The sequence below is a fragment of the Xenopus laevis genome, chromosome 1S (genome assembly GCF_017654675.1).
Source record: "Xenopus laevis strain J_2021 chromosome 1S, Xenopus_laevis_v10.1, whole genome shotgun sequence".
Lineage (NCBI taxonomy): Eukaryota > Metazoa > Chordata > Amphibia > Anura > Pipidae > Xenopus > Xenopus laevis.
In genome coordinates this window covers 136179432-136207409 of record NC_054372.1, presented here as the reverse complement: position 1 = coordinate 136207409, position 27978 = coordinate 136179432, and the positions used below count along the sequence as shown (strand labels likewise).

Below are 27978 nucleotides of genomic sequence, written 5' to 3'. Positions count from 1 at the left end.
CATTAAGAAATCTACCATCCACATTCACTAATTCAGCTGAAATCCTGCCTGATCCACAGGAGAGGCAGCATGTCAGAGCTAAACTGCACAGCTCCTGTGGACAAGCTCCCCAAACAAGAGTCCCCTACCCCTAACAATAATGCCATGCCACTATCAATCATAACCCAGACTGACACCCGGGATAAATGGAGCAAAAAGATGGATTTTCTGCTTTCTGTCATTGGATTTGCTGTCGACTTGGGAAATGTGTGGCGCTTTCCTTATATCTGTTATCAGAATGGTGGTGGTAGGTAATTGTTAACTTTACTTGCAAAAACAATTGTTATTTTATATAGTCCGTGATTAAATCATCAAGTTAAAGGAAATATAACACTTAAAAATGTGTTCTTACAGAAAAGGGCATGCGGATACTTAAAAATAAATAGTTGTGGGCATGTAATCAATATTTTAAGTGGCTAGAGGTTGTTTAAATGTAATTATATTTCCTCTGTTGGTATTGTGTGGAGCATAGAGGTATTGCCTTTAAAATAAGAGTACAGTATAGTATATAAAATATATATTTTTTAAATCTCATGCTTTAGAGTAACTAGTTTTTCAGCTTTACTGTTTCTTTAATTTAAGGGTTTCGCAGAATGTTTATGCTCATCACATGTGAGGAGTTATGTACTTTACATCACTGCAAACATTTCCATTTCCAACAGGTCAGTCTTGTGCACTTTAGAATATGCAGCAGTAGCTTTATTCCCCAGCTGTAGAATATTCCAAATACATCTTCTCAAAGCACAAAAATAATATAACAGGCAAATGGTTAGGCTAAGAACAGACACACATTTGAGCTACAGCTGTGAAACTATAACTTGCTGCAAACCCCACCCCTCCAGCTACACACACCTACAGAGACACACATTAGCTTAGCAAGTGGCATGATAGTAACCTTTATGGCATTTATAGTTCTGCAGCAGCTGAAGTGCCAAAGGTTGTTTTTACTGAGTAGTAATAACTTGATTTTTTTGAGAAAAAAAACTCTCCAACTTTACAGGTTGTAGATTTTGAGATATATTTTAATCAGAAACTGAATCTCTTACTTCTTGGTAAAAAGATGGGAGCATCACTGATGGCAACCTACCAATTCATCGTATATTGGTCCCTGACATTGAGCAGTACGTTTCTATATCCAATATTCCACCAACACGATATGCCTGCTAATGAAACACATCGATAAAGTCAGTCATACCAAACTAAGTGACCATCAAGCAGAGGGCACCAGTGATGAGATAAGGTTTGCTACGCCAAATAGGTTTCTCATATCATATATATTAAGTATAGCTTGAAGAAAATAATGAAGAAATAGGAAACATAAAACTCTACGGTGCAAACAGACCAAAAACATTTGCTAAACAAGGCCAGTAAGTCTTGGAACAAATATAGCTGTGCATATTTATGTTAGTGAAATGAATCCAAAAGGTTAGTGGGAAAGAAAAGAGGCAGACGCAAGGAAAGAAGAGAGGCAGAATCGGGGAAAGACTAAACAGGGAAATCTGTTTGAATTAACCCTTGTTACAGTAGAGAGATTTGAAGGCTTGTTGTGTCCGCTGTGTATTTGGAGTCTTATTGCGCCAGCACTGATATTAATAAATGTATTTTACATGGTGATTCTCCCCTTCAAAACAGGTGGAGAGATGGCTTTTCAGTGTAAATGGATAGGTAGTTTTTCAGTATCCGGGAGATTTGGTTCAGTTATTGACAACAATGTTTGAAAGGAATCATCTTAAGCTAATTTATGAAGACTGTGCTTTATTGGGAACAGTATTTTTTCCATGATGAAATCTGACAGCATTGGGCAGTGTTTTTAACCTTTCTCAGGAGACCCAAATTAAGTCAATAAATCAGCATTATGGCTCAATAATAGGTTTAGAAGCAGACCTGCGCCTTTTTATAATTGCTATTTTCTATTGAAAAAAGAAACTTCAGATTATTAAATGGAATTATGGGGATCCACTCTCAACAAAATATGAACCATTTTTGGGGTCCCAACCCAGAATCTTTGGTAAAGGGGCTATGAAGCAAAACAGTTGCAGTTAATTCTGCCTGTCACACATTTAATTATGTAACATATTGTCCATATAAAGCATGCCATCTAACGATTGCCATCTCATAATATAAATATATATACACAGTATGGATACCCCTAAAAAATTCCCTACAGTACCATGTGTTATTTGCTTGACTCTTTCAATACCCTGCTAAATATAGGTTGTGTTCCTGGTATCCTGATTATTATCCAGATGTCATGTAGCAGACTGTTGTGCCATGTAAGTCACACAGTAGCTCAAAACAGGAAAATATAGAGATATAATATAAAATGAAGTGATACCTTTTATTCAGGGGCAATGTGATGAAGTCCCCCTCTTCTGATCCACATTTGAAACTTCAGTGTTGGAGCAGGTCAAAGGGGAGGGGGCCGCATCGCTAGTGCAATAAGCGCAATACCGGTCTCTGCACTAGTGGAGCTAAATTTCCAGGTTAAACCCTGAAAATTTGTCTCTTAAGGTTACAAGAGGTGGCTTTTTTACTTGTGAGCCACATTTAAATATAAAAAAGTTGGGGAGCAACACAAGCATGATCAAGTTCCTAGGGGTGGCCTATAAGGGCTGTAATTGGTTATTTGATATCACCTATATGGACTGACAGACTACAGATGGGTCTTTTTGGCAATACACATGGAATGTATGACTCCAAAACTTGCCTCCAAGTCAGAAATCCAAAAATCAGCACTTGCTTTGAGGCCACTGGGAGCATGATTAAAGGGCTTGGTGAGCAACATGTTGCTTGTGATCTACTGGTTGGGGATCACTGCCATAGACTTTCAGAGGGGCACCAGGTATGTACCTCTAATGATGCCTTCCCCTAGTTTGAACCCATGTGTCCTTAAGCTGTGGCTGCAGTTCTCTCTTAACGGAGTGTGCGCTCTTCTGCACATGCACACTCGCGCTGCCTCGGGTGTTCTGCGCATGTGCACTCGCGCTTCTTCTGCGCAAATGGTGGGGGGCGACGTGTCAGCCGGGTTGCCTAGAGTGCCCAGTCGATTTGGCCTGCCACTGCTTTCAAGCTATGGATAGTTTCCTAAAGAGCCATAAGTTAGTCAAAGAGCCTGAACAAAGATAATGTCAAACAAGCAATAAGACAGTGGTAATGCCAAGCAACCTATAAGGCAGTACAATGGGCACAGAACATCCCAACCCTGTTAGCACTGTGGAAAACCTCATCAATTTACAGTCCTTTTAATTTGTACTCTTAGGGGTTATGTAATAAAAGGCACTAAGTTTGCCCAGGAGAAGTAACCCATAGCAACCAATCAGCAGGTAGCATTTACTGGTCACCTGTTTAAAAGCAAACATCTCATTGGTTGTTATGGGTTACTGCTCCTGGGCAAACTTAGTGACTTTTATAACATATAGGGGTTTCGCTATTAGTTTGGATTATTATTATTGGCGTATTAGATTACTTACAATTGTGTTTGCATTTGTGTGATTAGTAACCCGTATTTTTTTCCTTCAATTTTCCATTGGCAAAACATTTGCTTCTAGTTTTCACTTTTCCTACTACTCTGGTTGTGAAGTTATTAATGTGACAATATTATTCTTGGCATCATTACAAAGCATACAGAAAAAGCCAATGTAAAGTATTGAGATACTGAAAAATGTAATCACAGGTAATCACTTGAATATTTAGGCAACATAGTATGTATACTACCGTAAAGCATTTACATGCAAAATCTGGGTTCTATTGATGCTATGCTACAGCATATACATGAACATTGTTGTTTCTATAGATACAGTGTTACAGCATATACATGAAACTTGTTTCAAGATTAATTCAAGCAATTCATGGTTGTCAGAAAAAATGGAGAGACAAAGCTACTCTGGGTCCGATGGTGGATCTGTCCATGGTACTGAGCAGCTGTACAACTCCTTAAAGGATTTGGAATAGTTTTTTTTTCCTGAAAACTGATTCTTAATAAATACACTAATATGTGTTTATTCTCTAGGAATTGTTACCATGATCTAAATGTACTGGATTGCTACTGCTTGTAACATGCTATTTGTAGATCTGTGTATGTGTATTGCTGGAATTTTACCAAAAGTTGTGCCTGACCTGATAACTTTCTATAGAACTGACAAGGAGTCAGAGATGTGATTTGAGATGCTGGGGTGTTATTTACAAAGTGCCCCCAATAGTCTTGATTTTAGTTGTTTTGTTAAGTAGTTGTTTTTATGGGAAATTGTATGTTGTAATTATTTTCTGACTCATGAAATCAAGAAATATGATTTTAATAAAAAGTGACTGGATTGGGTGAAGAACTGGTGCTTGAATTAATTAAACACATTATGTTTTAAATCATTTTTTACTTGTAAGAAATCTTGAATGGATAATCTCCAATATTTCACAAAATAAAAAACCTGTTTTTTTTTTCTTTACTGCTTTGCAATGTAAGAGTGGCAAACAGCACATTGCTTTGGCAGACAGGCAGGAGGCATTGGTTTTTGAACACAGGAAGGCTCTCTTAGTAATCTTGCAAGTGCAAAATATCAGTGCACTGGCCTTCCCTCTGTTCACAATTTTTACCCAAATTCCAGTAATTGTACTTGTAATATATAGTAGGTTGTAGTAGGCTTTTGTAGGCATAAGCTATGGTGTGATTCAGCTGGCACATTCAATGAAACAAAGTGAAACGGTTTATCACATTATAAAACTCATGAACATGATTCAGCTGGCACAAGTTCAATGAAACAAAGTGAAATGGTTTATCACATTATAAAACTCATGATGAACATGATTCACTTTAAACAGTAAAAACTTTTTCCAATTTCATTTTGTTTTTTTCCAACAGTTTTCACATGATAAATTGTGGGATAAGTACTGTATTTTTTAATTGAATTGCATCTCAAATTGAATCTTGTCCAGGAGCTTTCACATGATAAACCATGACACCATGATCATTGACACCAAGAGCACAGCAAATTTGATTATTGGCCTTTTTATATCACCAATGATCAGCAGATCAATTCTGGTTTGAAAATATAGAATCTAATCTGACTGATTATATTATATATTTTATGTGGGATGACTGTGGGTCTGATTATGTAATACCTATTAACTCACATAATTTCAAAAAGATTCTCCAACTACACTTTTGGGCTGACCCATTTTCACTAAACCACTTGTAAACCACTTTAAAAGAATAGATTTCTGTTATTGCTCATGTACCCTAGGGTCAAATTTGCACCAGATATATAGACAACTTAAATATGCAACTGATTAGTTGCCACTGCCATATATTATAATCTGATCTTGCTAATAAATGCTTAATTATTAATTGTACAACATGCCCTATTAATTATTTACAACACTCTCAGATACAAAGGCAAAGGCAAGAATTTGCTTGCATGTTAAAATTAATTTAAACTCAAATTTCCTAAGGATATTAACCCATTGTGAGTCATTTAATTTTAATTGGGGATAAAGAAATAACTTAAGCAAGTTGACGTAAAAATAGTCCTAACCATAGTTGAGAGACATACTGTTCATCTTTATATTATTGGAGCTGTCAAACTGGAGGCCTGTGGGCTTGATGTGACCTTCTATGGTATTTTTATTACTCACAGACTGCTCAAGAGCTTCACTGAGATGATATAATTATTTTACTATCTAATCTGGCTTCTGAACGTGTATTGCAAAAACATAGACCATTGGACAGAACTGTAACATAGTAACATAGTAAGTAAGGTTGAAAAAAGACACATGTCCATCGAGTTCAATCTTTTTTATTTTTTTTATTTTTTATTAACTACCTATCTGCTAGTTGATCCAGAGGAAGGCAAAAAAAACCCATCTGAAGCCTCTCCAATTTGCATTAGAGGGGGAAAAATTCCTTCCTGACTCCAAAATGGCAATCGGACTAGTCCCTGGATCAACTTGGACTATGAGCTATTTCCCATAACCCTGTATTCCCTTACTTTCTAAAAAGCTATCCAACCCCTTCTTCTTAAATCTATCTAATGTATCAGCCTGTACAACTGATTCAGGGAGAGAATTTCACATCCTCACAGTTCTCACTGTAAAAAACCCCTTCCGAATATTTAGGCGGAACCTCTTTTCTTCTAATCGGAATGGGTGACCTTGTGTCAGTTTGAAAGACCTACTGGTAAATAAAGCATTAGAGAGATTATTATGTGATCCCCTTATATATTTATACATAGTTATCATATTACCCCTTAAGCATCTCTTCTCCAGCGTGAACATCCTACATGTTTAAGGGACAAATAATATTCAAATTATGATGATGTCATAGTCAGATAAATGTGGAAATGTGGAAACATTGAAGGCTATATACATATTCTGTAAGGCTACAACTGGCCTATTTTCCCCCAAGGGCACCTGGAGGCCAGCGTCCTAAGCCCTAGGTCCGGGGCTTTGTGGCCTCACCTCAAATCCAGGCCTGCCTATGGGCTTCCAGTTTTAAGCCCAGTACTAAACTATACTAAACTAAAGCTTGCCAATGGATACTTAGACAATTAAATAAAAGTCTGTGGTTGGTGAATCCAAACGCCTGATGAAATTTCTCTTTAAATATCCCAGCCTGCCTCTTTCATCATTGCTTCTTTCAATTTGCATTTCTTTATCTGTGGATACACACTTTTTTTTATATACAGTTTTTTACTTGCATACACATGAACTAGATTCTACCCCAAACACCCATTCTCAGATTGTCTACATCCTAGAAGCCAAGTGTTATGTTTTGGTAGCTGAGGATGAGTAGAGTATAACAGTGCTTTATTAGCAGACTCATGCAGTTATTACACAACAGTAACTTCCAACTCTATCACTCTTAAGCAGTATTGATAGTACTATGTATACACAGTATAACTCATGTGCACAGTGACACCTGCAGGCTATTTGTATAAACACCACATATTGCCCCTTTAGTAGGAAAGCATTTGGGCAGATGTACTAAACAACAACAGTTAAACAGTATGCATCTCCATGCAGGTAGTTTTCTGATTCTCTCAGTATGCCTTATATGTTCACTTTCTTCAGGCCCATTGCAGTTGGCATCAGGGGTAGGAAAATGTCCTTCATCAAATGGAGCTTCTCCAAAGTCATTCCTAACAGGAGCAAGACGACTTGCATTTCATATGCGTCCATCAGACAGTTCAAATGTGTATGGTACTCGCTGGCGTCTCACTTCAAGTGGTGTGGTAAATTTAAATTGTCCTTGTTTCAGTATTCCTGGTTTCTTAATTCTGACTAAAGTTCCAGGCTGAAAGTGCACTTCTCTTGCACCACATTTTCTGTCCGTATAAGCCTTGCATTTGGCTTGTTGACGTTGACAATGTCAGCAGTAGACGATTTTGTAGGCACAGTATTTTGTGAAATTATATGACCCAGAAATGACAGCTGAGTTTGTCTGAAGTGGCATTTGGAAAGGTTCAGTTTCAGTCCTGCAGAATCAATGCATTTCAGAACATTTTTTAGGTACTTGTCATGAAGATCCATAGTTGCAGCGTAGACAATTAAATCATCCAAGTAGCATTCTACACCAGGTATGCCATGGAGTATAGAAGAAAACAACTCAGTGCTGAAGCCAGTCCATAAGGGTCCATAAGGTACACGCTTCAACCGAAACAAACCATCATGGGTGATAAATGCAATAAGGTTTCTGATTTCCTCATGCAGTAATACTTGATGATAAGATCCATAGTAGAAAAGAATTTTGTTCCTCTGAGTTCTGAAAATATTTCCTCTATGTGTGGCAAGGCATGATTGTCCATAACAACTGCTTTATTAGGTTCACGGAGACCAACACATAATCAAATACCTACAGTTTTCTTCTTTGTTACAACAATTGGTGAAACCCGTTCAGAGGATTCTGATTTTTCAATCACATCTTGCTCTACCAGTTTCTTTAGTTCCTGTGAGACAGTCTCCCTTATAGAGTAGGGCAATCGCCTCAATTTCTGGCATACTGGTTTTTCATCTGGTCTCAACTTAACTTTGTGTACAAAGTTCTTTGCACAACCCAGTGATGTGTTGCTTTGTGGTGAAATTTTAGACACTGGCTGTGTGGCAGGCACTGGTGCTGTAGTAATGAGACCATCAACTAATTGTAGGTTTAATGCAGCAAAGAGATCTCTTCCAAGTATAGCAGTACCCGTATTCACAATGTAATAGTCACATTTTGCAGTATTTGATTCAAATTGTACAGTCACTGGCAAGCAACCAAGCACAGGGATTGGATCCTTTAAGTAACTGACCAGTTTCAGGGCAGGTGCAACAAGCGGATCTTTTGCAAAGTATTTCAAGAAAATATCCTTTGGTAGTATAGAAACTGCTGAACCTGTATCAAGCATCAGGTTAATTGAGTGTCCTTGAGCAGAAGCAGTACCGACAGTGCATATAAACTTGTCTGGAATAAATGTACCAGCTTTATCCACATTTAATACTGTAACATTTGTAGTAGTGACTTCATGAACTTCTTTAGCAGAACAAGCGGCAGATATGGGCAAAATGTCCTACCTTTTTGCATTTGCGGCACTGTACAGCTTTTGCAGGACATGTAACATGATTTGCAGTGTGTAGTGTTGAACCACAGTGAAAGCAGTATTTTTTATTTGTCTTTTTTTTTTTGCATGTTTTTGCAGCGAATCCCTTTCCTTAGCACTGTATTTTGCCTGTGACTGTGCATTATTAGGACACAGTGTTGAATTCACAATCTGTATATTCCCAGCAGTTCCCTGACTGAGAGTTTTAGCCTCTGCCACTGCTGTTTCAATTTGGCTAGCAACTGTAATAGCCTTTGCAAGGGTTAAATCCTGCTCTAGGAGCAGTCTCTCTCTAATGCGAGGTGAGTTTGTTTTTTCCACTATTTGGTCTCTTAGTATTTCATCTGTTAGATTCCCAAACTCACAGGTAACAACCAGCTCTCTCAAAGCTGCTACAAACTGTTCTGTGGATTCGCCATTACGTTATCCACGTTGGTGGAATTTATAACTTTCATCAACCACATTTACTCTTGGCACATAAAAGTTCTTTATAGCAGTAAGAGCAGTTTCATAAGTCTCATCAGGTTATGGTAATGTATAGAATATAAGCTGTCCCTCTGCTCCCAGGCAGTGAATAAGTAAAGCACGCTTTCTAGCAGCAGAAATCTCCCCTTGGCCCTATATATATATATATATATATATATATATATATATATATATATATATATATATATATATATATATATATATATATATATATATATATATATATATATATATATATATAAATGCACAAAGTACAGAAACACTGATGCCCATCAGTTGTCACCATTAAACATTTTAAATATAAAGGCCAATGTTTTGGTCTCTCTCTCAACCTTTATCGGTTGTTATTACTAGTTATGGGCGAATTAATTTGCCAGGCATGGATTTAAGCAGTGTCGGACTGGGATGCCAGGGGCCCACCAGAAAACCTTAGGCTGAGGGCCCACTTTCCAAACTACTATACCTCCTCTCCTCACTCAACCTCTTTATTCTCCTAGTTTCTTTTCTCTACATACTATACTATAATCTTCCGCCTCTTTGTTCTTATAAAGAAATAGGGAATGACCATGTAATAGGCCAAATGGTTAGAAGCAAGAGGCCCACTGACCCCTGGGCCCACCGGGAGTTTTCCTGGTATCCCAGTAGGCCAGTCCGACACTGGATTTAAGGCAAATTTCTACTAAAAATGTGATGCGACAAAAAACAAAAAAAAAATGGTTGCGCGTCATATTTGCCGCACACAGACGCCCAGTGACTTTAATGATTTGGACTTCAATGCGTTTTGCAAATTTTTTGCAGTTTCACAATTTTTTTGTCGAAGCGAATCGGGACAGATTCACACATCACTAGTAATTACAATTAAAAGCTTTGTTTATTCTGTGGAATTACATTTTCTTTTATAATGCAAAAAACTTATCAATTATAATCCTTTATAGTAATTCCAGTAATTTCAAGGAATAAGTACAAAAAGGATAATTTGTATTTATAGTGTCATTTATAATGAAGAAAAAAGCATGGCTTGCAATGGTGTTACAAGGGTTGGAGTTTGCTGTTTTTTATTGTCACTCCAAATAAGATACACAGTGTCATATTGGCCTGTCAGGGGTTAAAAAAATCCCTTACCAATGGAGCACTCTCACTGTCCTCCTTATTTCACTCACCTTTGTTTCTCCTTTTTTACTTTGCCATTACACCAACCACCCTCTGCTTCATTGTTCTCTTTCCCTGTGTAGTATTTCATACATTTTGGGGGGAATTCACAAAAGTGGTGATAATGAAACAAAATAAAAGTGGAGATAAAAGTGCCGGATTTCCCACCAAATTCACAAATCTCTATCTCCAGTTTTGTGAATTTGTCTTTTAAACAGACAGTTTTCAGATTTTGTCTTTTGCATGACATTTTAAAGACATTTTTTCTGAATCAGGTATGGTTAAATAAGACAGCTAAAGCCACAAATGGGGCCCTAGCCTAAAGCCATGTGACATGTATCTTGGTATTTAATAGCAACTATTTCCAGCTTATTATAGCTGCAAAAAGGTTAGGAGTAGGTCATATAAGTTACTTTCTCACTGCAGATTGTCCTTAGTTACCTGTACTTGAGAAAGCAGTTGAGGAGACCAGGTAATGTATCCATTAGCCGGCTAAGAGGAAAAGGTTCCCTTCTTCATGAGATGCAATCCATACACCCATGTCTGTTGTTAACATTCTTACAAACCTCATCAATGTGCAATAAAGTAAAAATATGTGTTGTTTTTCAGACAGACACATACAGTTTGATCAGTGTTCTTTTTTGTACTCCAGGAGCATTCTTGATTCCTTATACTATCATGGCAATTTTTGGAGGGGTCCCTCTCTTCTACATGGAGTTAGCCCTTGGTCAGTTCCACAGAATGGGTGCTATCCCTATATGGAAACGTATCTGCCCGATCTTTAAAGGTAAATTTTGCTACAACTAGTTCTTTGCATAAAGTGATACTTTTGTTAAGTATTCTAATGGTCTACATTCTTTTCATCCCTTTTTGCCTTTTCAACTGTAAGTATCGATTAATTGGGTAATGAAGTCAGTGTATTTATTACAAGTGATCTGACCATATTATCTACAATCAAAACAGAGAGGCGATTTATCAATACATATCCCTGGTCCTGTTTTTTCCAAAAACAAGAATTTTTAGTATTGATGCATCAAATCCACTATTTTGGGATTTGGGTGAACTCCAGAATCCTTCATGAAAAATTTGGCCGAATACCAAACCAAATCCTAATTTGCGTTTGCTGTTGAAACGCAGAATCCTGGACTGAACCGAACCCTGGATTTGGTGCATGATTAGTTTTCAGTTACAAAATAATAATAATAATAATAATAATAATAATAATAAAATTGGTAAGCCACCGAACCACTTCATGGTAATCCCCATATTTTACCCCCTTATAATTAACCAAACTGTGTTATATTATCCTGCACAGAACTATACACTATGTGGTAGATTTATCAAGGGTTGAATTTTGAGTTAATTTAAACCCCCATAAACTCCCATGAACTTGAAATTCGACCAATTACAATTTATTATAAAAATCTAATTTTTCAAACTCTGGTGTATAGGATTGATCCGCAAATTCGAATCAAATTCGATTTGAGTTTTTAAAATTAGATTTAATGTCAAGAAGGCTGCAAACTCCAAATTGATCCCAGGACATCTTTCATAGGCTAGAACAGCAATTTGGCAGGTTTAAGGTGGCGAATAGTCGAATTCGAATTCTTAAAGGGCCAGTGTATGATAAATTTCAAAAATCAAATTCGAATTTTAAAAAAAAACTCAAATCGAATTTTAACAATGCCCTATTCGAATTTGACAGTTTGACCATAAAAAAACTCGAAAACATTCGACCCTTGATAAATCTGCCCCTACTTATATGTGGCCTCCATTTTTCTATTTAGTTTATTAAATAAACAGCAAAGTCTTACAGATAAACTACTGTAACCACAGTTTTTAATACTATAAATTGACAGTGGGATTCTATTTATAAAGAAGAGGCTTGAAAAAGTACTAAAACAAAATGATGGCAATCATGAGTGAAATGAATGAAAATGATTTGCTGTTAAAAAATACATGCTAAGAAAGGGAATGAAGTGCAAATGAGGGACTGTTATTAACTTTCCCCTTGATGCAGTTTCACCAGTGAATCTGCTCATGTAAACACAGATACATAAACACAAATCTGCAGAGACTTTAATACTTTCACCTGTATAGTTATAGTGTATGGCAAATAAACCTTATAAAGTGGGTATAATTTGCCTACTGAGTTACATTTGGGCAAATAAACTTTGAATTTGTTTGTACATGTTGCCCAACAATGGAGAAGAAATTGACATGGTGTTTTCTAGGAACAGTATTCAATTGTAAATGTGACTGTGTATATACTTCATCTGATCCTGCTAGAGCCATTTAAGGCCGAGGTTGAAGATATACGTAACTACTGTAGATAGGAATCATAGCCACTGTTCTTTATTTATAGGTATTGGATTTGCCATTTGCATAATTGCTCTGTATGTCTCATTCTACTACAATACCATCATAGCGTGGGCTTTGTTCTACTTCTATTCCTCTTTCACTGAGACCTTGCCATGGACAAATTGTGATAATCCCTGGAACACTCCCAACTGCACCAACTACTTTGGCAAATCTAACATAACATGGAGCAATTACTCAAAGTCCCCAGCTGAAGAGTTTTATACGTAAGTGCATGTAAGTGGATATAACGAAGACGTTAAGGTGATATTTTTAGACACTGGCAAGTGGGCAAATCAAGTTTACATTTTTCTGCTAATTATCGTCCAATGTCAATTTTACTAAATCATTTTCAGATATCTTATTAATGGGGTGGGTCACCAAGTTAAGTTTTAGTATGCTATAGAATTAATAATTCTAAGCAACTTTTCAACTGGCCTTATTTTTTTTTTATAATAGTCTTTTAAATAGTTATTGAATTACAGGTATGGAATCCAGAATGCTGAGGGTTTGGATCTTGCTGTAATTTGGATCTTCATGCCTTTAGTCAACCAGAAAATCATGTAAACATTAAATGAACCCAACAGACTGGTTTTGCCTCCAATAAGGATTACTTACTATATATCTTAGTTTAGACTAGTTTTATTATTACTATGACTATCCACTGTTTTATTGATAATTGTTGCTGCAGGAGAAAAGTCCTTGGAATTCATGAAGCAGATGGTTTGGATGATGTTGGAGGCCTACGCTGGCAGCTGCTTTTCTGCCTCTTTATTATATTTACCATTGTATACTTCAGTCTTTGGAAAGGAGTGAAAACCTCTGGGAAGGTAATAACAGAACAAAAGCAACCAAATAACACTAGTAGTTTTCTTTAAGTTTGACTAGAATGCAATAGCAGACACATAGGGGCACATTTACTTAGCTCGAGTGAAGGATTAGAAGGAAAAATACTTCGAATTTCAAAGTATTTTCTTGGCTACTTCGACCATCAAATTGGCTACTTCAACCTTCGCCTATGACTTCGACTTCGAATAGAACGATTCAAACTAAAAATCGTTCGACTATTCGACCATTCGATAGTCGAAGTACAGTTTCTTTAAAAAAAACTTCAACCACCAACTTCGCCACCTAAAACCTACCGAGCACCAATGTTAGCCTATGGGGAACCCTCGATATTCGACCCATAGTAATAATATTCATAAAACATAATTGTAATTTCTGTAATAAAATAAAATCATATGCCTCATGATGTTTGTCCAGCTTCTGTCCTGATTGCCAACTATTCTTTTTTTATATGCAACTGTTGTTTAAAATTAAGTTTTACAGGTGCTCAGTATACTGGTTCTGTTCCCTGTTCAGACTGACTGTTAGCTAACTGGGGATTGCTAAACCCACAATGCAGAATTGTAGACTTTGTGAATATTATAATAAGTGATCAAGTTCTTGTTTCTTTCTTTTCAGGTGGTATGGGTGACAGCAACCCTCCCGTATGTCGTACTTCTCATCCTATTGATTCGAGGAGCTACTCTTCCAGGGGCATGGAGGGGGATATTATTTTACTTGAGGCCCAAGTGGGAAAAACTTACAGATACTACAGTATGTATCCATATAAGGCCATTTGTAAAATAGCACTAATCAGCTTCTATTGACATTCTGAGAGTTTAATAATATTTAAATAGTGCTACCCTAGAATAATAAGCAGTATAATTGATAACCTATATCTTGTTGCAGACAGTAAATTGATTTTGTTTGTCTGCCAAAATCATAGTCTATAATCACAGTTTTCATTTATGTTTTTCACTCAAATATAAATACTGTAGATCATTGCACCACAAATAAATGAGTGCAGAAATGTGCAGTGCAAAATAAATGGATAAGGCAGGAATTAAAAAGAGAGCATAGAAGCGAGATGGAGCTTTAGATAGGATAATGAATTATTTAGGTAGGACATCTAACCCCAATCAACATCAATCAATATTTCTTATTTTAGTGGATATTTAACTAAACTCCAGAGAAGGTATTAATGCTAACTTTTGCTTAGCAATAATGAGCAGATTAATATTCACCAGAGAATGATTTTACATTTGCGAGCAGTACAAAACATTTGCAAAGATGCCATTTTAATCTACGCTTGAGATTTTGATTACATTCCCCTTATGTGCCCTATATAAGTACAGAAATGCAAAAATGCAACAAACATGTTCCAAACATTCAGTGCTGAAAAAGGATTGCAGGCATGCCAAATCAACTCTTATATCTGGCATCCCAGAATATTAGGTATGTTACCCACTCTCAGTAATTTGCACCCAAAATCTAATCTTACTCCAGTAGGTACAGTAGATAGATAGATTATAGATTAGATTAGATAGATAGATAGATAGATAGATAGATAGATAGATAGATAGAAGATAGATAGATAGATAGATAGATAGATAGATAGATGATAGATAGATAGATAGATAGATAGATAGATAGATAGAAGATAGATAGATAGATAGATAGATAGATAGATAGATAGATAGATAGATAGATAGATAGATAGATAGATACAGTAGATAGATAGATAGATAGATAGATAGATAGATAGATAGATAGATAGATAGATAGATAGAAGATAGATAGATAGATAGATAGATGATAGATAGATAGATAGATAGATAGATAGATAGATAGATAGATAGATAGATAGATAGATATAGTAGATAGATAGATAGATAGATAGATAGATAGATAGATAGATAGATAGATAGATAGATAGATAGATAGATAGATAGATAGATAGTGATAGATAGACAGACAGATGATAGATAGATAGATGATAGATAGATAGATAGATAGATAGATAGATAGATAGATAGATAGATAGATAGATAGATAGATAATGATAGACAGACAGACAGATAGATGATAGATAGATAGATAGATAGATAGATAGATAGATAGATAGATAGATAGATAGATAGTAGATAGATAGATAGATAGACAGACAGACAGATGATAGATAGATAGATAGATAGATAGATAGATAGATAAATGATAGAGATAGATAGATAGATAGATAGATAGACAAATTTGTGAAAGATAGATAGAAAGACAGACAGACAAAAAGTAGATAGATAGTTAGACAGATGATAGATAGACAGACAGACAAACAGATAGATAGATGACCACCAATAAAATACTTTGCCAACGCAGCTAATACAGTTAATAAAGTGATTGACAAATAAAGGGGCAACCACTGCCCCAATGAGATGCTCTGTGAGGTAGTCCAGTAAAAAGTTTACTCTCTAGTGTGTATAATTGCTTTCTAGCAGGACATTTATGCCTTTATTACAGAGGCCACTGTATTTATAGATGTTTACATGAGTTCAGTGGACTATGCTTAAGTTTATTTACACTGCACTTCATTTTACTATACATATTTGCAAGAAATGGACATTTGAGAACCCCAATAATGTTTAAGAACTGAATGGGTGGAACTGCATGTGGGATAAAGATGTGTACTTCTGTTCTTTACTTTTCACTTAAAAGGGAGCGCAGGAGCATGAAACATGTTGTGTATAAATAATGTTGTTTGCCATTGATCTATTACTGTCTTGCACCCTTCTCAAAATATTTACATTGGTCTGTAGACAACTTTCAATAGAAATGTGCTCAAAACCGAGGTAATACAGAGGTAGTTTAGACAGGAGTTTTATTTGACTTGCTCCAAATCACTGAGCCTACAATAGGAGGAACACTGACCCAGAATGACATAAGCAGAAAAAGTATTTATTAGTCATGGTTTACACAAGGAATGTTTTCTGTTAGATCTCATTTACTGTCAATTTCTGTTTCAATCATTTGTGAGTGTTAATGTACACAGACAATGTAAACAAGCTGAAATGAATATCAACAGCCAACAATATGGGATGTCAGGCCAAACTCAGTATCTGTTAAAGCTGCTAACACAATTTTTAGGTTAGCATTGTTTAGAAATACACTTTCGGCATTAGGCAAAGCAAAGGTTAAGATTTATTTGCATTCTACTTTTTAATAATATATATACCACATACTGGATATATAAACAATTCATTTTCATATGTATATACACACACACACACACCCTGAGGGGGTGCGGGCCCTGGCCCAATCGCACCCCCTGCTCCCCCGGTAGTTACGCCACTGCATTGAGCAAAATAAATAGGGATGCACTGAATCCATTATTTTGGATTCGGCTGAACCACCGAATCCTTCGAGAAAGATTTGGCTGAATACCGAACCAAATCCGAATCCTAATTTGCATATGCAAATCAGGGGCGGGAAGGAAAAACATTTTTAACTTCCTTGTTTTGTTCCTGGATTTGGTGCACCCGTAAAACAACTGTGAAACAACTGCCCATGGTGTGAACCTTATGTCTCTCTCTCTCTCTCTCTCTCTCTCTCTCTCTCTCTCTCTCTCTATATGTATATAAAAATATAGAAAGGAAGTTATCAGCACAACACGGTAATGTACAAAGGTAATGTCTCAGTTGCCTGGGTACAGATCTCAAGGGTTGTAGAACACGATTTGTCGAATGGATGCCGGACTCACAGGACTTATAAAAATATCAAAGAATTTATTGGAAGCATTGGTTAGTTTGTTGCTTCCAATAAATCCTGTGAGTGCAACATCCATCCGTATATATATATATATATATATATATATATATATTGACATTTCATCTGAAAACTATATAATAAAAACAAACAAAAACAAGCAAACAGCTGGGGCATACAGTATCTCTCTGTATGTCTCTATCATCCTCCCCACATCTGTCCTGGCAGCTGGTTTCACATCACAGACATACTCCTGCCACAGGGTCTGGGTAAATCAGAGATCTGAAGAGCATGGATGCCATTATTATTATTATCTCTGCAGAGAAAGGGACTTGCAAACAAACCCTTGGATATGGAAATGATTCATTCAATTACCCATCTAATTTTCTCTTGGTCTGTATTAATGCTGCCTCCTGTGATTTTAAAAGCATTGTTTACAATAATCTTCCTGCTTGTAATTACAGAAGAGTGATTGCTTTACAATGTGAAATTTAATCAGCCTTACACTTTCAAATTAAAATGTTAAATAACACTCAAATCAGTCCAGCTCTAAATGGCAGCTGCCAAGGTGTATACTATCCTTCACAGTGCTGTAATTAAGTATTCATTCCACCCTACAACTAATTACATATATAGCCGCTTCTTAATGGTTTCTATCAAACACAGACCCAAATTCGAGCATTTAGTTTCCAAAACTGCACACAGTATATTGATCCCTTCAAAATGCTTTATTCACCATATATAAGTTCAAATGCAGCCCATTTTCGTGTAATTTTCTGTACACCCTATAAAAGTGGTTTATAGTCACCAATAGTGGCAGGCATATTGTGCTTTAGAGGTTAAAAAGAGAATTAATGCAGGAAAAATGAAAGAACTTTTAAGCAGTAATTCAACTGACATTCTCCTCTCATGCACTAGTATACGGCTGCATCACATACAAATCACATATTTGATTAAGATGAACTATGCATTTGCTGCACCTATAACAGGATGGAAAATCAGTTTTGCGTGTTATATAAGATAAATAGAGTCAGCCCTTGCCCAGCTGAGTTTGCTGTCATAAAAAAGAATTTAATCCTGTGTTTTCTTCTAGTCTCTGCTGATAATGAGATTTAATAAATAGTAAGTAAAATACCTTTTTTTTCTAGGTCTGGGTGGATGCAGCAGCCCAGATTTTTTTCTCTCTGGGGCCTGGATTTGGAGTACTCTTAGCACTATCAAGCTATAACCCATTCCACAACAACTGTTACAGGTAGGTGCCTTCAGTTGGCCCTGTATTACAGTATTACAATCTTATTATCAGACGCTCCACTAAAACTCAGGCATTCAAACAAAAGGGGGAAAGATTTAAATATTCAAATCTTCTTATTCTCCATTTGATCTTTGAACCAGATCTGTTTCTGCGGCTGCAGACTATGGGGCAAACTCACTAAGATTCGTAGTTGCCCCAGCGTCCGCTTCGCCGCACTTCGCCAGGCATATTTTCACAAGCGCTACGCAAATTCACTAAAAACGCTCAGGGGAAGCGTAAGGTTGCGAAGTTGCACTAGCGTTAATTCACCAAGCAAAGCGAAGTTACGCTAGCGATGCTTAATTTGCATACGGCGCCAAATTGAAGTTACAATGGAGATATATGAAGCAGCACTACACCAGCCTGGGAAATCTTCAAAACACCAAATAAAATTTTTATTTTGCCCTATACATGTGCCCACTGTATAGTTAAGGTGCCATGAGTTAGGAAATGTAGGGGGGAAGGAGGGTAACCCCAAAAAAAAATTTTGATCTTTTTCAGCCTATCACCCATAAAAAAGAAAAAACGCCAGAGTTTTTTGGGACTTAGAAAAATTTTTAACTTTTTTTGAAGCAATCCCTATCTACTCTATTGCACTTCGCCTGGCCTGAGGTGGCGAAGGAAGTCTGGCGTAAAAGGTAGCGTTCAGAAAAATTCGGGCATCAGTGAATTTGCGTTGTTACGTCCGTTGCGCAAATTCGCCAGGCGTAAGGGTGCGAAGTAACACTAGCGAATTTATGCCAGCGTCCGTTAGTGAATCGGTGAATTAACGAAATTAACGAATTAACGCTAGCGTTAGGCGCTTTGTCCTTTAGTGAATTTGCCCCTATGGGTCTAAGAAGAATGTTATGGTAGGGGGAAAGGAGCAGGACGTGTTAAATGGTTAATAAATCAAAAGGACCTATGTATGCCCACAACCACAGTTGCAGTTGTGCAAAAATGGACACAGTCATTGTGCAAATTGAGACTATTCATTTTAGGTAATCGTTGTCTAAAGTCACTCCTTGAACTTCCACATAGTTAAACTATCTGTCCCGTAACCTGTATAGATTTGTGTGCAAGCTGCATATTGACATGGAACCCTGGAACTACCTCCATCTCAAAAGTGGTGGTAGCTCCAGGACTCTCACATAGAACTGTGTCAGTATTGATGCAGCATAATTGAGCCTAAAGAATAATAAGCAGCTGTTGTGGTGATGGCAAATGCCAAACATGGTGACTTGCATCTAAAATGCACTTTGCACACTGCACTTGCGCTCGCAAATGTCTGCTCAGAGTAAGTTCCCATTGTGCACAAAATATTAATTAATTGGACTATGTATGATTTGAAGCCATTTTTGGGTGGCATGCTCACTAAGGGAACATTCTGCTGGATAAAATATCCCTTAGGTTAGGGCCAGACAGGGCCAAAATCAGCCTGCTGAAATTCACAGACTGATTTCAGCCCCTGATCGCTAGTAGAATCTGTTTCTGCAGTTGCTCCTGGAAGCCTCGTGTCGGCTCGATGGCTTTCGGCTCGAAATGCAGTCTCATGTTTTTTCACTGAAACCCAGCAAGTGTGTCCACACTGGACCCGACACAAGGCTTCCTGACGTAAACACAGGCTGATTTTGGCCCCGTCTGGCCCTAGCCTTACACCACCTTTGGTTTACTATCACTGGAACATTAACCTCTTAGGAGAGGGAATTAACACTAACCTCTTAGGAGACCGGAGGAATGTGCAGAGGCACCTAAAAGTTGCCCCCTGTAATGTTCTGCCTAATTCAAGGTTATCACCTTCCACTGTCAAGCTCCGCACAAGGACTTTTGGCCAGTGGACTGGGGGAGGGGATTTTGGTTCTTCATGGGTATATTATGCTATATACTGTATATGATATTATTGCCTGACATGTTAGTTTAAGTTATGTTACTACTCTCTTAAAAGAAAAGTTTTCAATAAAAAACATGAAAAGCCCAATGGCAGCAGGGCCTCTGCAAATGTATCCTGCATGTCTGTAGTTAGACATCATGGCTGATACTGTTATTGTACACACACCTTTGTATATATAATTTAGAAAACCTATTGAGAAATCTTTGTCTTTGTTTTTTTTGATTGTATTACTGATCTATTTCTTCATTTTATGCCCTTCAGAGATGCACTTATTACCAGCGCAGTGAACTGTCTGACCAGCTTTGTGTCTGGTTTTGTGATTTTCACAGTACTGGGTTACATGGCTGAAATGAGGGGTGTCGAAGTTGAGGATGTGGCAAAAGACAAAGGTCAGTGCTGTTTTTTCTGTGCATGGGTTTTTTTTTACTTCAATACCAGTAATCAATCCCCACCAAAGGAAGACATTTATAACTTGTTGTACACAGTCCCTCCATAAAGTGTTCATTAATCTGATTTAATCAGAATTATGCTGTTGAATTACGTCTGGATCATAACTGTTCCCTTGTCAGAACTAAGATGTGTTATATCTAACTACCTTCAATTTGTGAGGAGCATAGGAGCGAATTCAGTTTTATTGACAATTGCCAATTAACATCACCCAGATGTCAAGTTTCCTCCATAACATTAGGAGGGTTACACGTTACCTGTACATTATAGACTGAACCAAAGTTACTGTTGCCCTTCAGCTGCCTTGGGGGTATATTCATTTACTTTCATGGAATTTAAACTTATCCTGAACATCTTGTATTATTTATGTCAGCATGAAATCAGAAGGAACCACACGACTCTGAGAGTAAATTTAATCAGCTAGTGATATAATGCTTAATCATGTATCTTTGTTGTTTGGATAGGTCCAAGTCTCCTCTTTATAACGTATCCAGAAGCCATTGCGAATATGATGGGATCTACATTCTTTGCCATAATATTTTTCCTGATGATGATAACCCTTGGTTTAGATAGCACGGTAAGCATGGTTGATTTTCTAAACCAGATACTGGACAAAAATGGATTCCACCCAATGGTTGGGAGATGCTGGGCTCATACCCAGGGGTGCTTCGCCAATGAGGCGAGTTGAGGCTGTCGCCTCAGGCGGCAGCGCCCCACTAGGTATCAGGGGCAGCAAAAATGCTGCTCCTGGTACTTTAAGAGCGAATTTACGGGGGGAGGGGGGGCAGCAGCAACTGCTGCTGCTTCAGGCAGCGGAGGGGCCAGGATCGCCCCTGCTCATACCTCTGCTAGTTCAGACTCTGGAAGATCTTAAATCCCGGAAACAATTTATGTACTTTCCATGTCCCCCCCCACACTCATCAGCCAAATCAACCATTCATTTTGATCAGTTTAAATGTAAATGATATCAAGGACCCTACAGGCTGCTATTGACAAATTCACCTTTTCATAGCATAGCATGTTCATAAATCATTTGTGGCTTAAAATACATAATATTGCAGGTAAAGGTGTGAGTGCAGCAGCACATACAGTATAGAGAGGCCAATTATTTTTTTTGTATTTGTTTTGTATAGAACCATTGTTTTCTCTGTTACTAGCATATTTATAAAAACTTGAATTGGAAAAACGTGTTTATTTAGTTGCAGGGAAAAAACTGTAACCCCCCCCCATGGCATTGTTCCAATTATTTACAATGAGTCTTAAAATTTTACTAAAAAAATGAAAACTCAATAAATAAAATAGCTTTAGTGTTGATATAGAAGCCAGCCAGGTTTTAGCTTTTCATTCTAATCATTTGAGTTTTTAAGATTTCGAGATTGATCTAGAAAATTTAGTCCAGAAAACGTGGATTTGGTTAAATTTGAGATCTCGAATTGCAGAAAAAAATGTAATGCAAATAAATTTGCCCTTAGCCTCTTTGTTAAACAAAATGCCCTTATGCCACAGCCATTCTCATTCGGCTTGGGAAATCACACAGTTGTGCTGTGGTCTGCATTCCCGATATGTACCTGCCGATGCATGTAGGCAAATAATATATTTCACCTTTAAATCAAATGGAAAAAGCTGCCAGAAATTTCTGACAAGCCAGACATTATATACTATATAAATACATAAATACTGACATACTGAATTATTCCCAGTTTGGAGGCCTGGAAGCCATTATCACAGCGGTTATGGATGAATACCCACATATATTGTCCAAGAGGCGAGAGTGGTTTGTCCTTGGATTGGTCATAGTCTGCTTTACTGGATCCCTCAGTACTCTGACACATGTAAGTATTCAGTATGAGTTATGTCATGAAAGAAATCCACTAATCTGCTTAATTTAATAGATTCTTCCTTAAAAGTTTTGTTCACATGGTGTGATATATCAGATGTGTCAAAGGTTCTGCCATTGGGGGAAACATACAGAGAAGTATTATGGCAGCGCTTCAACAGACCTGGAAAACAAACAAACAAAAAAAATAATTGATAGCAGCTTGATTGAAAAGAAGGACCAGGTTGATGTGACCCATGAATCAACCTTTAAAATAAATAAGTATAAGCTAAAGCTGTGACAGCTTTATTCACTTTCCTACAGAGGTGGGCCAAGTATTATTGGCACCTAAGGCAACACTACTTGAACTCGTGCCACCCCTCCAGCCTTCCCGTTTGCTCACTCACCTGTTACCTGACCAGAAATTGCACCCCCACCTCCCCAATTGGGCCCTAGGCACATCCTTCTACTGCCTACCTTTAGTTACGGCCCTGCCTTAAAGGATAAATAAGCATAACTAAAGAAGTAGACTATAAATGCTGTACATTGTTTTGGGTTTCTGTACAAGCTCAAGACACCCACAGCCTTTAGCAGTAAAGATCTGTGTCTCCAAAGATGCCCCAGTAGCTCCCCATGTTCTTTTCTGCTGATTCACTGCACATGCTCTGTGCTGTTACTGAGCTTAGGGGGCGAATCAAAATATACAGTACATATAGAATATAAATGTTAGAATATGAGGCTGATTTGTACTTAGGACAGATTATTACTACATGTCCGCTCAGAAACCAGTGCAACTAGTATCAGAATTTAATAATCAGCCCTGTAGCATCAGCTTATATTACAGGCCAACCTCATTTTCTGCTTGATAATTTGTGACAACCCCTAAGCTTAGCTTCTCAACAGCTGCTCAGAGCCCACTGAGCATGTGAGTGTCACAGACACTTTCCAAAATGGTGACCCCCGGTGACAAGTTTGAAGTCCTTGATTGTTGCTGCTATTGAGAAGCTGAAACTTTAGGCCAGTGCAATAAGTTCAGTATATAAAATATGGCATTTTTAGGGTTTAGTTCTCCTTTAAGATTTTTTGGCATTGCAGTCGCCATTGATAAAATGTGAGATAAGTTGATGGCAATAGTGAAATACAATACTCCTTCAATTTGCCATTTTTGTCAAAAATAAAACTACCATGTGAATTTCTTTTAGCTGATATATTAATAGTGAAGCACTGTTCATACATAGAAATAGTGAAAATAGCATTATTTGTATCACTGTTGATAGTACCCTTGTTGATGTACCAGCAAGCAATATGTTCTACCGTTTCTATTGTATAAACATGCTTATAATTTTTAAACCTTGTCATTTGTCACAGGGGGGTGCGTATGTTGTTAAACTTCTGGAACAATATGGCGCTGGCTGTCCTATTATTGCAGTTGTGTTTTTAGAGGCCATTGCTGTATCATGGTTTTATGGTAAGATCAACTATTAGAATTCCATTTGACATTGATTTTGAACACATTGTAAAGCTTCCAAGCCAGATTACATAACAAGAATATTTTTGCTTCAGTCAGCAAAAGAAATCAGTTACTCGGAACACTTATTTGTACAGTAACAGAAAAAGATGGTTTAGATATATAAGTGAAACTAGTGACTGACATAGACTGGGATGTGTACCAATTGCAGTAGTTTGGATAAAGCAGAGGAAGAGGTTAGAGGGCATGTGTTTCATTTATTATCTGAACAACAGAGCAGGCACATACTGTATACTCTATTGGTTTCTGCATGTTTAAGGGGTAGTGACAAAAGTGAGCAGTGGTACATAATGCTTTCCATTAAATTTTCAAGCCTCAGTACAAGTACGGAACCTGTTATGTAAAACGCTTGGGACCTGGGGGGTTTCCAGATAACGGATCTTTCCGTAATTTAGATCTTCATACCTTAAGTCTGCTAGAAAATCATGTAAACATTAAATAAACCCAATAAGCTGGATTTGCTTTCAATAAGGATTAATTACATCTTAGTTTGGATCAAGTACAAAATACTGTTTTTCTATTACAGAGAAAAAGGAAATCATTTTTTAAAAATGTGGATTATTTAATTATAATGGAGTCTATGGGAGACTGCCTTTCTGTAAACGGGTTTCTGGATAATAGATCCCATACCTGTATATACTTTTTACTGCTTTAATCCTATTGTTCTTTCTTTAAATTCATGTGACTGGTGTTTATGTACATCTGGAAAGAAAATAACAATGAAACTATATTTCACAGTGATAACTTCCTTCTATAGTTATGTATTAAAGGTCCAAATAAATGTATATGTCTATATTTTTTTATAGGTATACAAAGGTTCTCTAATGATGTGAAGTCCATGCTGGGCTTTGCTCCTGGAATATTTTGGAAGATTTGTTGGGTAGCAATCAGCCCGGCATTTTTAGCAGTATGTATTACTATTATAAATCTCTGGAGTTTCATCATACTGGGTATTTTCAATTTATATTTGCAGCAATGTGTATGATAGGTGTACATTCTACATTTACAGTAGTATGTTTTTGCAGTGGTTATTCTTCTAATTCAATGATGAAGTACAGGAGACCCTATGTAAAAATCTTGTAATGGGGGTGCCCTTGATAACATAAAAGAATGAATTTTCTTTCTTTACAGTTTATCATTGTCAGCTCTCTTATGAATCAGCCACCTCTTGCATTATTTGACTATCAATATCCAGAATGGACCACCTCTGTTGGATTTCTTATAGGAGCATCTTCTTTCATATGGATACCTGTCTACATGGTGTACAAGTTGGTATGGACCCCAGGATCCCTTAAGGAGGTGGGCCTTTCTATGCTGAATTATTATAAAATATGATGCCGAGGAGTATTATTAAAGGAGCCAGGGGAAGAAACATTGCGTCAAAAGTTGGAGTACGAGCATGGAATGCAAACCTTGATATCCACATTGTTTTGAGATACTTGCTTACCTGCTCACAAATAACCACAATTGGATATTTTTTTCATGTTGTGTAAAAGAACCATATTTATCAAGCTGTGCATTGATTTCAAGCATTGTGCACATGTGTAAAAGTCTGGTATAAAAGGCAGCCTATTGATAATGCTATGATAAAATATGGCAATTATCCTTCTCCATTATTCACCCCTCTATTTAAAGCATGACTTCTGCTGGAACTCACTTGAGTTTTTCCCATTGACTAATGGATTACAAATGCCTTGAAGAGGGTTAAAACTACAGTAAAAAGCGAAATACACACACACACACACACACACACATATATATATATATATATATAGGCAAACAAACCGCACTCCAGGACTTGTTCAGTGAAAAACAAACTTTTTTTTCCTATTTTTATTTTCCTATTTTACCTTCCTGAAGATGGCCCAAGTAATGGTGCCGAAACGTTGAAAATAAAACACAAAATTTGTTTTTCACTGAACAAGTCCTGGAGTGCGGTTTGTTTGACCAGCACCTAGGCAGTGATTTTGGGTTCAGAATGCATCAGTTTGGAATGAATTTCTATATTTCTATATATATATACTTTATCTGCCATTTATGTGGCACAGTTTTTCACACTTTTTTTCTGGTGTAAATCATTTTACACAGCATAATAAATAGGCCCCATGACGTGAAGCAACTATCAGCAGTTCCAGGTGTTTTGACTGATGTCCTTTTCCCTGAGAAGAATTTAGCAATCAGACTGCTGTTTCCTTTCACTTGAATGGAGCACAAGCTGTCGACAGCATATGTTCTGATAAGCACAAATCATTTATGAAAGTAGAATCAGTGTTTCCTAAGCAATACCTGCCTGCAGGCTGTAAAGAGGGGTTTTCCCATTAAAAACACAGTGGAGAACAGGACTTTGGATCCACATACTCCTCTCTGGCAAGATGGCTCTGACCAAAACACATGTAATTTAGGCATAAAATTGAAGTTTTATGTTATGGTCATTTATGTCCACAGTCAGTTTAAATGTAATATATTTGGGATTAAAGGTCAGAAGAAGTAAATACAGGGCCCATCCTGAATGCCAGTCAAGTTGATCTGAGGATTAATGCTTATTTGTTATCTTGCATTTTCAAAGATTGATATAAGCATGAGTACTATAAGCAAATACCCATATTGTGATGTATTTTTTAGCCGCTGTGTGTAATAATACTGGCTTAAAGGAACAGAAACACTAAAAAAAGTGTTTTAAAGGAATGACAATATAATGTTGGGATTCCCTGCACTGGTAAAATTGGTGTATTTGCTTCAGAAACTCTACTATAGTTTATAGAACAAGCTGCTGTGTAGCGATTGGGGCAGCCATTCAATTGTAATGTAATAGATACACCGCACACCCGGAATTTACTCACTCAATCTGCAGTAGTGGTGCTGGTCATCCGTCGGCCCGGCTAGGCCCCCACAGTAACAATAGCTTTATGTTCATGGATCCGCACACACAAATATTTCTGCAGTGGGAAAAGCACCCCTTCTTTTTATTTGTTTACACCACCAACAATATCATATCAAAAATATTGATATGATATTGTTGGTGGTGTAAACAAATAAAAAGGAGTGCTTTCCCCACGGCAGCCATTCAATCACAGTATACACAGTAGATAACAGATAAGTTCTGAAGAATCCCATTGTATACTACAGAGCTTATCTGTTATCTGCTGTGTATCCTGTGCCTTTTCTCCTTTTTCAGCTTTGAATGGATGCCCCCATGGCTACACAGCAGCTTGTTTATATAAACTATAGTAGAGTTTCTGAAGCAAACACACTAGTTGTACTAGTGCAGGGCAACACTATATTATATTGTGATTCCTTTAAAATACTTTCATTTTTTTGGTGTTACTGTTGCTTTAAGGACAAGTTCAAACACAAAGAGGTTCTTAACGCCAAAAATCTGATGGACATGCACCTTCCACATGTAAGGCAGTGTTATATAAATGTTAATTTTTTTTTTTCTCCATAGCGCCTGGCTGTCTGTGTCCGACCAGAGAAGACAATGAGGGATCAACAGCTAGATTCCATGTGCATGGCATCTGAACCCTAACTAAACAATTCCAACATCCATTATGAACCAGACTAACGAGAGGAGTAACAGCAAATCAGTCATTGGTGCATTTTTATGGTGTCCTCTCTCCTCATATGGGTTTTCGAAATGCAGTAACGCTGATAAACTGTTGTTGGAGTTAATCAAGTAATTATAATCCAGATATGTATTTTTATTTAAGGGGTGCTGTATTCAGGAGAACGTCTGCCACGGAGAGCTTTTTGGTTATTTTTAAAATGCATCAGGTATGCATGTCTACTGAAGTATTTGTGTATATATATATATATATATATGTGTGTGTGTGTGTGTTTGTGTTTATGTGT

At 37.1% G+C, this 27978-nt stretch overlaps 1 protein-coding gene across 1 annotated transcript; it reads left to right on the top strand.

The window, feature by feature from the left end:
- Window positions 1–25: 25 nt before the first annotated feature.
- slc6a4l.S (solute carrier family 6 (neurotransmitter transporter), member 4 like S homeolog) lies at window positions 26–27942 on the top strand. Its single transcript, XM_018241855.2, has 13 exons — window positions 26–286; window positions 10891–11025; window positions 12604–12823; window positions 13288–13426; window positions 14061–14195; window positions 18326–18429; window positions 20600–20727; window positions 21250–21362; window positions 22486–22617; window positions 23970–24069; window positions 24936–25036; window positions 25261–25428; window positions 27575–27942. Exons 1-13 carry the CDS (start codon window positions 70–72, stop codon window positions 27653–27655), a joined length of 1773 nt encoding a protein of 590 aa, XP_018097344.1. The 5' UTR covers window positions 26–69; the 3' UTR covers window positions 27656–27942.
- The last annotated feature ends 36 nt before the right edge of the window (window positions 27943–27978 follow it).

What these genes read in the sequence shown, in the direction of transcription:
- slc6a4l.S (XM_018241855.2), top strand. Translation starts at nt 70, where the DNA reads ATGTCAGAGCTAAACTGCACAGCTCCTGTGGACAAGCTCCCCAAACAA. An exon ending in CCAGCTGAAGAGTTTTATAC is followed by an intron (nt 12,824 to 13,287) that starts GTAAGTGCATGT and finishes TTGTTGCTGCAG; the next exon opens with GAGAAAAGTCCTTGGAATTC. An exon ending in GGATGTGGCAAAAGACAAAG is followed by an intron (nt 20,728 to 21,249) that starts GTCAGTGCTGTT and finishes TTGTTTGGATAG; the next exon opens with GTCCAAGTCTCCTCTTTATA.